The sequence below is a fragment of the Anopheles marshallii genome, chromosome 2, assembly GCF_943734725.1.
Source record: "Anopheles marshallii chromosome 2, idAnoMarsDA_429_01, whole genome shotgun sequence".
Lineage (NCBI taxonomy): Eukaryota > Metazoa > Arthropoda > Insecta > Diptera > Culicidae > Anopheles > Anopheles marshallii.
Window position 1 is genome coordinate 12,674,812 of NC_071326.1, and position 11,517 is coordinate 12,686,328.

General features: G+C 43.0%; 1 protein-coding gene across 1 annotated transcript; it reads left to right on the top strand.

Annotated features, from left to right (window-relative positions):
- Positions 1–993: 993 nt before the first annotated feature.
- On the top strand, positions 994–1,900 carry LOC128719762 (beta carbonic anhydrase 1). Its single transcript, XM_053813393.1, has 3 exons — positions 994–1,086; positions 1,159–1,431; positions 1,499–1,900. The coding sequence occupies exons 1-3, from the start codon at positions 994–996 to the stop codon at positions 1,898–1,900; spliced, it is 768 nt and encodes a 255-aa protein (XP_053669368.1).
- The last annotated feature ends 9,617 nt before the right edge of the window (positions 1,901–11,517 follow it).

Genomic DNA, 11,517 nt, shown 5'->3' on the forward strand with positions numbered 1-11,517 from the left:
TGTTATCATTACGGAAAACATCCATCTGAACTGTTTCGATGTTTTAATATTAGTGGTTCTTTTACGATAGTTAATAGACTGTATCTCACAAGGATTCTAACTAATCATCTGCTCTCATACTTGAATTGTCATCTAGTGAAATCAATGAACGTATATTTTACGTACGAAATCGAGAGTGACCTTCGCTCGAGACTGGCCCCACACTATCTGTTGCTTCGCGCAATCGTCCGTTCTTTTCTTGCTTCTGGTCGGCCAAACTTTGCTACGGCTTCCAGCAAGCGTTTCGCAGTGTGCATCGGAAAGAGATAGTGGAAGCGACAGCTTGCTCCATGGCGGCTCCATAGTGCCGCCACGTGCAAATGACTGTGTGCGTGCACGCGCTGCACGCACACCGTAGCATGTTTGTTTACCAGCCCGTGAGATTCTTGCGCTCCCCCAATACTCACTTATAATCCGTAACTTTATCCACCCTTTTTACGCGTTGAATGCGATGGCATCATGGATGGGCCAAAAAGTTGGGGAGCATGTATGTATGTGTGTGAACGGTTTGGAGCATTTTGTACTGCTGTCGTGGTGGAACCGATCGTTGATCGCGGATCGTGACGATCATCACTGTTTATGATCGCACTATTTTTGCGTTCAGTGTCGCTTTTAATCGATCGTACGCTGTGAAGTCTTCTATCGCTAGCGTTTAGAAATTATGTCTTCATAAGAAGGTTCCCAATATTGTGTGTTATTATTTAAAAGATATCATCGCATAGTGCTAATTTAATGTTTTGTAATATGCTCATCGATCAAGGTAATTGTTGCTAACGAGTTGGGGAAACGATGCTTACGATTCGGTGACCCGAGCAAAAGCTACGTGTCAAAGTGTTACCAAGTGTCGCGAGATCGTCCGATATTGCATCGCAAATACACCATAATCTTGGTGGAAGCTCCAACAAAAGGGGGCAACAAACCAACACCCATCAGTCATCGTCGGCCGGTTGAGTCATGGAACGAATATTGCGTGGCGTTATGCGTTACCGGCATACGACGCGAGAGCAAATGGTGCAAGAGTTTCGGAAAGTTCGTGACAATCCACAGGTACGTGTCTTTATTTCACCGGGTTCGAGACCAGTAGTAAAGCGTGCTAATCGCTCTGTTCTCTCCGTCTAGCCAAAAGCCGTCTTTTTCACCTGCATGGACAGCCGAATGATACCGACCAGGTTCACGGAGACACACGTCGGCGATATGTTTGTGGTACGAAATGCGGGCAATCTCGTACCGCACGCAGAGCACTTTCAGGACGAATATTTTAGCTGTGAACCGGCGGCCTTGGAGTTGGGCTGTGTTGTGAACAACATCAAGCACATCATTGTGTGTGGCCACAGTGACTGCAAGGCGATGAACTTACTGTACCAGCTGAAGGATCCGGAATTTTCTTCGCTGGTAGGTGTATGAGGACTGTCCGTACTTTACCGATCGTTTAAATGGATCTTTAATTTTCGTTTTACAGGAAAATCGTCGCATATCTCCGCTGAGGGCGTGGCTGTGTGAGCACGCCAATACGAGCCTGGCCAAGTTTCAAAATCTCAAGGAAATCGGTCTGGACAAACCGTTGATATTTTCTTCGGAAACACCGCTCCGCAAATTTGTCGCATACATCGACCCGGAAAACAATTTTACGATCGAGGATAAACTGTCGCAGGTTAACACACTGCAGCAGATAGAGAACGTTGCGTCGTACGGATTTCTGAAACGTCGGCTCGAATCACACGACCTCCACATTCATGCGCTGTGGTTTGACATCTACACCGGGGACATTTATTTCTTTAGCCGCAACTCGAAACGTTTCATTGCGATCGATGAAAGCTCGATCGAACGGTTGCTGGACGAGGTACGGCGGTACTATTCCTGATTAAGTTTTTGTGTATGTTCCGGGTGTTTATGTTTAGATAGTTGCAGATGTGCTATACGGGTTGATAGATAACGCTTTTGTGTGCAAAGTGTTTTTTCTTTTTGCTGAAGGATTGGAAGATCCTTGTTTTGTATACAGTTGTTGGTGAAAGTCAGATTTAATAAGTGAATCGTGATTGTCAGACAAATGTGTGTTATGATATGCGTGTAGTCGAATGAGATAAAAGTGCAATGTACAAAATATATCCGCATAGTTAAGTGTTTTGTTAAAAAAATGACAATTTGAACTGGTCTTTCCATTCTGAGTCACTGATAACAATCAAAATTTTCTATTTTAAGGTACGGGAATAAAAAAGAAACCGTTAACAGTACAGCAGCACAATGACGATGGTAGAATAACAAAAGAGCGTTTGCTGTTATGTTCTTATTTTGCTTCGAATAAACCTTAGTATATTTTAAAACGCTTAAATTGAACACTAAAACGACTTTCAATGCGCTATTTCGAACTAATTAAGCGAAAGAGAAACAAAGCACGTGCCAAAACGAACCACGTGTTCGGCTAAAGAATGCATTGCCTAAACATGCTACACGCATTGCATACTTTCAGGCGTTTATCAGGCACAGTGCATTACACTAACCCTTAGCATCACGTCGTGCGTTCCGTTTGCTGTTTGGGGACTCATTTTCGTATGTAAATCGCAGCACGTGATGCTGCACCACGGTACGGCCGGGGGATGCAGCTGTTTAGCTGTTGTAGCAGCAGGAATTGGAGTGGAAAAATGGGGGCCCTCACACAGTATCGTCGGCCCACGCCAAAAAGGAAAGAAAAATGGCCGCAAGGTTGTTGTTGATGGATCGGTTCGTATGGAAATGGTACTGCGGTAGATGGGTTAAAGTAGCGCAACGGTGCCGTATTTTGTAAACAGTTTTGTTACATGTCCATCGTGAAGATGTTCGTAAGCAAAGGCCGAGAAAATTTACTATTCCACGACAAGAAGCTAAGCGGATAGTGCATCTTGTTATGGTTTGCCGAGGCAGATGTTATGCGGGCTTGTTCTTTTCTTTTGCGCCTCTTCTAATATCATGTCGTTTTGATGGGGGAGGAAAGTTCCTGGTGGTACAGTGGAAATCGGTTGTCTAGCTTCTTCATATACAGTAGCTACATTCCACGTCACGCAAGGGAGGGACGCGAGAAATGGGAGGCCGGAATTTATGCAGGCTTCACACAGCTGGGCTGCCACTGGGGTGGTTGTTGGCATGGTTGTTGTGACGATGAAACATTGCATCGTTGCGGCAGTGTGTCGCTTGCATCCAGCAGACGCATGCCAAATGAAGCCATCGCAATGGAACTTCCTTCGATACTCCCTCTCTCCCGCGCTTCCGTGCAGAAGATGCATGTGCGTTGTCAACACTTTTTCCAACTATTTTTGCATGCCCGCTTACACGTTCGTGGCTGGCTGCTGTTTTAGACGGCACTCACGGAGTATCCACCATACAACCATGCATCAATCTTGCGCCTGGCCGTGCACTTGCGGCTGCGCTATGGGTTGGCCCGCATGTGGTTTCCTCCCCATTTTTCATACCCGTTGTCGCGGAAGATCATAGCGAGGGAATCCGGACGTGGAGCGCTCTCGTAGCGCTCTCGGGCAATGTGGGTCACTTGCGATTTCGTGACCAACTTTTTCCAACGTGAAACAGCACCACTAGGCAGTGGGTAGTGAGAGAGAAAGAGAGGCAGTCCGCTTGAAAGAACAAGACAGACTGCAGAAGAAAACAAGTTGTCAGACGGTCGGAAAAATGGGGAGCTTGTAAAAGAGGCATTGTGGCCGGAATGAGTGAATCGGGGAAAAACGTTCCGAAGGAAGCTGCAGACCCGCAGACTTGCGCACGCTGTGACAGAATGGTCTGCATTATGGAACCGGAAATATTAGCTTAAAAACATGAAGCTACCAAATTTACTGTGCACAGCAAGGGCAGACATTAATAGCAACCATGCGCGCGGTGGACATTTGATGGAAAAATTAAAGTCATTCTGGGGAGATTTAGAGTAACAGTAATAAAAGTATCTTGGTGGCTGTAGATCGCACTAACGGTGAAAATGAAAGTTTGTTTTTTCATGATGAAACCGTTTACCAATATTTGAAGTGATTTTTTTTTATAAAAAGATACAAATTTCAAATGAGATTTACTGTCTTCTGAAAAACATTTTCAAATATAAGAGAAACGGATTATGTTAATAGACCACATTGTTTGAAAACTACTGTGAATGGTGACCAATAAATAAAACATTTTCCAAAAAAGCGTCATATACTTTCCATCTCTGCCTCTGCACCGGTCGACAGCTATCCCAATTCCTAAATCTTCTCAATTCCTCTTAAACTTGTCTAACTGAACAGCAAAAAAAAAAATCCCATCCACAAGACCATTTACTTACTTGTTTATTCTTCTGATTAGTGAAATTTTGGTGCGTTGTTTGGTTGCGAAATAAATTTTACTTTTTTTACCTCATCTCAAACCTCGCACCTTCTTCCTCTGCTTCCTATTTCTTCCCCCACCCCCAAAACACACCGTTCCCAGCCGATCTTTGTGGTCTTTTTCCTTCCCCAACCGGGTGGCGTTCGGTACCGTCGCCAAGTAGGTCAACGAGAATCGCTGGAAGTGAGCCGCGTATTCCAGCGCGATCGTGCGATCAAAATCTACCTACCGCGAGGCATTGAGGGTTTAGATTTGTTACGGATTTGTTTTTTTCCTCCTTCTTCTTTCTACGTACTTCTTTTACCATGTGTTTGCTGATTTACCTTCGTGTTCTGGTCCGGTGGTGATATATGATGGTGTGGTGGTCGAAAGAGAATTAGCACTTCTTCTAACTTTCGCTGACGGTCCTGATATTTCGGTGATGTTTGGCGCTGGTACCATTTTGGGTTTGAATGAGTAATGCAACGGAGTCCAAATCGAACGCTAGAAGTCGATGGCAAACGTTTGGTATCGTTGTTCAGTCTTGACGGTAAAAGTTTTCCACGGAAGTAGGTTAGCCGATGAAAACGAACGCTAATGAAGCGCACCATAGGGATGTTGAATTCCACGGGTCACCTTAGGTAATATAAAGAATAAATTATCGGTATCGACACTCTGCTGTGGAGGATATAATAGGTGTCCCTGTTTCCCGAGCATACTACCAATTTTACTTGAGTCTTCTCTAATGTTAATAAAATCCCCGGAATTTCCAAATGCCAAAAAATATGCATATAATGACGTAGCGCTAAAAGCACATGGAAAAAAACCTCACCTACAAAAGGATATTGCTCACACAGTAATCATTAACCATAATTCCACCACACTCTTATTATCTCCGTTCGATCGCCACCAAAGCAACGGGATAAACGAGACGAACCTGACACTGATTCACCTGACTTTAAGTATTTTATTTCGTACCAACCGACGAGTGGCATAAAACAGGTTTTTTTCCCCCGGCCGGTACGCTGAAACAAAAGCTTCACATTGAACCTGAAAAGCCGATGAAAAACGCAAAAAAAACACAATATGTTCGAGATAAATCGTGCATATCGTCACCCGCCAGGCACGCCAATGCCGATGGTGCGTCGAATTTTGTTGCCCACTGTTCGGGCAACAAATTGCATGTAAATGTTGGCCGCTGTGCTGTGTTTGTCCTGCGGTAGCTCTGGGACGCCGCGAATGGATTATAAAGATTTCGCAAGCAATAATGTGTGTCCGTCCGGAGCAGATTTCGATTCCCTAGGGCGGTTAAGTGTAAAGCGTTACCGTCAAACTGAAACTCGAGCAGCCGCAAAAGGGTTTCCTTGCGTGACCTAAATATGGCGATCGCTGTTGTCCCCCGGGCGACGCAGATCGTTCTTGGCGACGGATCAGGATCGAGTTTTTGGTCGTTCGATCAATGGGGCGGATAATTGATTTGAACTCGGCAGAGTTCGGTAGTTCTTCACAAGGCCCGAGATGATGTCCAATAATTGCCCAAAAAAAATTTATCATGGTTTACTGTTTACGTACTTTTAAGTTTATATAGCAACTGGTTGCAACTATCTTTTTTTTAAACAAATTGAACTTTAGATTAAATTATTTCTATATTTGAAATGACAATATGTTCTTGTCTCATTTCAATAAAATTCATCCTGCAAACGATGTTCACGATATTAACTAAATTGTTACTTATCAAACTCAATTTTGATATAGAAGATATGACAACAATTTTATCAATCTTGAGGGTTGGTAAAACACTCGCATTGTATGTAACCGATTTTCTTGATTTTAATTGTAATTTTTTACATGTTTAAATTAAATTAAACAATACTATTTTCCTAATCATGACGATTTGATGATAGGAGTAAGTAAAGCTAAGCGCGAGCTAAGCTATGGAGCGAGCTAAGTAAAACTCCAGCTTCTTTCTGGGTTGATTTAGTTTTAACTTAAGCAATACGTATTTTATAGCGCCTGCCAATTAGCAGGTGGCCATCTGATGTGCCAAATGACACCTGGTGCTGTAATCAAAGGAGCTGTCGTATGTAGACCAGTACATAAGTAGATTAAACTTATGTTTTCCATTTTTACTCATCCATTCCCTTTCGATCTATTGAAATTCTACTTATTTAGCATTTAAATTCCAGATTTTAAGCTTTTTCAAGGCTATCACTACTATCCTGTTAACGTGAAAACTTGTTTGAAGCTGTGATATGTTGTACCTTTGTAATCCCATTTCATTTATCGACGCGACTTCCGTTTAAAGTTTGTAAAAAAAAACCTCATCGTATTTGAGCTTACACACTACAGGAATTAGTCTATAAAGAACATCTCACGCAGTAGAAAGTAACCGTACAATCGGAATCAAAACAGAGCAATGAATTAGCAAGCACAACAATCGCAATGTATCGTCACCGCCCCAGTTCAGCTGTCAACCTGTCAATCGTGTGATCGAGCGCCGCACGATGATGATCTTTTTGACGTCCCGATGGAACAAAAAAAAAAGCAAATGCGGTCAAATGTGAGCGAGACAGGGAGTAACAGGGACTTCAAGAACAACTCGCACACGGGGACAATGGGAGTGAACAAGCTCCACGAACTTAGCAGCGGGTTAGTAAAAAATTGGGCCAAATTTGCGTGCAAACCGCAAACGTGCAACGCATGTTGGCGCGCGTGCTCGACGGTTTAGGCAAGGAAGCAAAGGGCCGCAAACGGTGGTCTTCATTCTGGTCGCTTTTGGCGGTAAGGCAGGGGGGCAGGGGCCTAAATAGAAACGTTATAAGCGTATTAGCTGATAGAACTAGCTGCTGCCGGTGTACCGTTAGGCCGCACCTTGGTTTCGTGGGTCACTTTGATGCTTTTTTTTGGCCTTTTATTTCGGGCACTTCGACAGGTTGCGGAGCAGTAATTGACAGTCAACTGGAAGGTCCTCCCGTTTGACGATGTAGAGCAACTTGTTCTTAAAATGTTTGCCAAACAGACGGAGGTCGCTGAACAGGGCAAAGCGACATTGGACGGTAACACCTGATGTCGTATGTTGGATAAGGAAGAATTTGGGGTCAAGGATTTGTGGGAGAAAGCAAGATGGCGGCAAATGTTGGCTTCGCATTTATCTTCGCTGTATTAGACTGTACCACGGGGGAAAACACCTCGAGATCCATCTAATGCACAATGTGCTGCTTGTTTGCAACCACACGAACCAGTTCAATGGCCTTTGGTTCCCTAATCCTGTCAGTGAGTTCCTGCGAATGATTCTCACAAATATTTGGGGTGAATTATAGTTTTTATCTCACCAGTTTCCACGGGAATCATGTTTGATTTGGTCCGGTAGCAGTGATTCCTTCGGGTGTTGCCAGTTCTTTTTTTCTTCCATTTCATCCTAGCGTTAACCGCATGTGGTTGTTGGTAAGCCAGAGCTTCTTTCAGCCTCTCGTCATTATTTCGGTGCCCGTTTCTCGTTCGGAGCGGGTTGGACGGAACCCCCCGCAAAAGAAAATGTTTCGTTTCGTTGTCCTGTTTCATAGATTCGCTGTCGTCGCCATCATAATCGGTGTTTCTCTCGAATGAACGGACGGGACGGGGTTCATCAATTTACTTAATTCGCCCATCCCAAAACCCGGGGCCACCACCAGAGCATCCACTGTATCATTGTAAATGGTTCGGACACATCCAGGAGATAAATAGAGAGAGAGAGAGAGAGAGAGAGAGAGAGAGAGAGAGAGAGAAAGATTGATAAAGAGCGCATGAAAATAAAAAAAAAAGACTTGGAACAAAACAAAACCTGAACATCTCATCCGTGTGTTGCATCCAATTTGTCGGTCCACCTGGAGCGCAACCAGCACAGAACAACGGTCGGCTATAAAGGCAGCCACGAAGGGGGTTCAGCGTATTACAACAACCAAAAAAACGCACTGACCTCATGACGATTCCTTCGACACGAGCCGGAACCCACGAAGGGGATCCAGGATGCCGGGGTGATGTTCGCCTGTCCGAATGGCCAATGGACACGGAACGGTTCGTAAGCTCCCTTTACGAAAAGAGCAAGTTGCCGCCTCGATGTCGACCTACCGAACCTGTAGGGCAATGTGTTAATAGGTGAATCGTGCGCGATGCGTTCCCATGGTAATGTGAAGCTGGACGAGGGCTTTATTATTGCTCGTTTTTATTCGATGCTTTTCATCTGTGTTGTTCGACAGGATTGGTATTGGTGGATACATTGGAACGATAAAAATGGATTCTGATGATCGTTCGACAAAACACGATGCACAATACTGTTGGCAACTTTTGCTCTGGCCCTACTTAGCACAAGCCGATTGAACTTCTTATGCAAAATTATGCAAATTTCATGCTGGTTTGTTTGGTAAAGACTTAACTTGATGTAGATTGAAATTATCCTCAACTCACCTTTCGACAACATCTCTTTAGATTCTAAAATTATTCTGTTATTCTATTATACTAATAGCTATTTGCTGGTTAATAATGTTTTAAACAGGAACGCTTGTTGATGCGGTACTCTACGCGGTATTTCAGAAAAAAATTCCGAACGCCAATAACACCCTTCCACGAGGAATGAATTGAACGTTTCATTATCTGCTTCAGTTCGAGCTCAGTTCGATCAGGTTAGACATTAGCAGAAGAAACGATGGAAGGCAAGTCGAACGACAACAATCGAATCTAAGCTTCTAGCCGTACCCGAAAAGGTCACGGAACTTGGTCAGTGGGGACGGCACACAGTACATTGACTCCTTGATAATCATTGTAATCATGCAACGCATACACAGACAACACTGACCGATGCTTTATGGGTTCACCGGCTACAGGCAGCGAGGAGCATAAGATTAGATCTTGACGTGGTGAGGTTATTTTTTTCTTTCTAATTCTTCTCGCCCTATAACGCCCTATTCCTGTACAATCGATGCTTGGTGTCTTCGTTTTGAAACGGTTCCTAGAGTCCTGGACAACGTCGAGACGATCTCGTCCGTTCAGGTGCAACGATGTAGATGCGTATGTGTATGTGTGTGTTTATTTTTTTATGAGTACACCGATTACTTTGGTGATGACCCCTTCCGGAGCAGGACTGAGGCTGTTCCGGAAAAGATGTAGCATCAAATAGGACAGGTTTTGAGGCTCTGCAGGTAGTAGCTATTAAAAAGAATTTATGATCCGTCGATCTTACGTCATTGGATACGGTTGGACATACCAACATCTATGATTGGATATATAAAAATATATGAAAAAGTACCAGGTTTGTTGGAATTATTTTGTAACGATGTATTTTTCCGATTTGTTTTGGTAAGGTTTTCACAAAGAAGGAGAATTAATGCCATGGAAGCTGTTTTTAATGTTTAATAATTTGTTGCATAATGAAAACAAATGTTATTTTAAAACTGAAAAGCTTTTCTTAAATTTTAAATAAAATTCAAAGTAAGATGGCACAAAAATACGTTTTAAATATTGATTAAAAGCTGACATTATTTTAAAAAGGTTTTAGACTCAATCTGACGCAACATGAACACAAATGCTCGACTCAATTATGTATCGAAACGGCTAGCACGAAACAGGATTTTGGAATTAACATGACTGGCCTTCGCTTGGTCGGTCGGTTGGGTTCGAATTCTAGCATCCTTTCCTTGCATTCCCACCACGCTTCGATGGCGAAGGAAATGTTGGCTGTGAGGCGAAGATCGAAAAAAAAAATCAAAACAAATGCTCATCCTCTGACCAAATATCGATGGATTCTGTCTATTGACCTTGGTTCGGTGAATAACCTTTCAGAGGTGCAGCCGCTCCTACGCACCAGACCCCGACCGGGTCACATTCAATCGGGGGCTGTTTGGGTGTGTGTGTGTGTGTGTGAGTGAGTGTGTAGAAAATGAAGATAAACAGAGCTGTGGTAACATCCTCCGACGAAGGTCGAACAAGCGGCGGATGTTTTTTGAACGGTGCAGGCATTTTCCTTCAGCAAAACCTGCTGTGCATTCGGCGTATATATACGCTACACGTGCGTATTTCGTAACTGCTAACCTCGGGCGGTTGAGTCGCCACGTGTGGAAAACACACACACACAATCCTTGTGCAGGACGCAGCCGATATTAGACGTAATGAATTCTTCACACGCTTGTCTGTTTTGAGGCATTTTTACATAAATTTACTAAATAGTCAGTTTAATGGCATGGCATGTTAAACGAACAAAATTTTTAAAAATTTTATTTTTTTATCTTTTCCCAAAGTTTTAACTACGAATTTATGGTGAATGGCTCCACCTAGTAAAACCACCAACCAACCAACCAATTTTCGAACAAAAGTTGATGTGAGTTTTTGCACTCGTTTTGTTAAGGCACCGTTTTTCTTTGTCCGGGTTTTCTTCATTGATCTTTCATTTGCACAGCAAAGTTTCATTTGCCTGCAAAGACGCAAACGAGCCACACTTCCTAATGCCTAATCAGAGGCTGATTGAAGAATGACTAATGACCCAAGATGATCGAAAAAAGCGCCTTCTTGCCGCACGTTCCTTCCGCATCTCGCCATCCATCGAAAGCGATATAAATTGTCGTGCATAATTAATTAGAAAAGTGCAAAACTTTGCAGAAAGCTAGCCCGTTGCTTCAGGTTTCTTTTATTCAAATTCGTACAGACCGAAGCCGTTATAAGCAGACGGGTCGGGTATTTTCCGCAGGAAGACATAAAAATAGATACAGCATCAATAGCAGAACCGCTACACGAGCTGATTGGTTGCAATTGTGTCTAGTTTCATAGAAAAGACGAGTTTTTTTTAACTGTTAGAGGGATCAGTGTGCGTGTGCGTGTGTTTATGTTTTTTTGTCAACCAAAAATATGACTAATGGTGTTTGAGTATATCAAACACTTTTCATCATAAAATGGTAGAAATGAACCTCAAGAAAAGTGCTGAAAGTAATATGAAGTAAGTAAATTTACAGATATTTATTTTATGAGCGGTTTGCGACCCAAATCTACTGAGATTAGTGGCTCTTTAACACATTACGCTTTGGAACACATTTAACGTGTGAAGAACTGAGATGGAATAAAATTGGTAGGAATGAATGAACTATAGTTCTGTGATATTATGCACATTTACTTTACTGTGATTGCCTATACACGAGATCG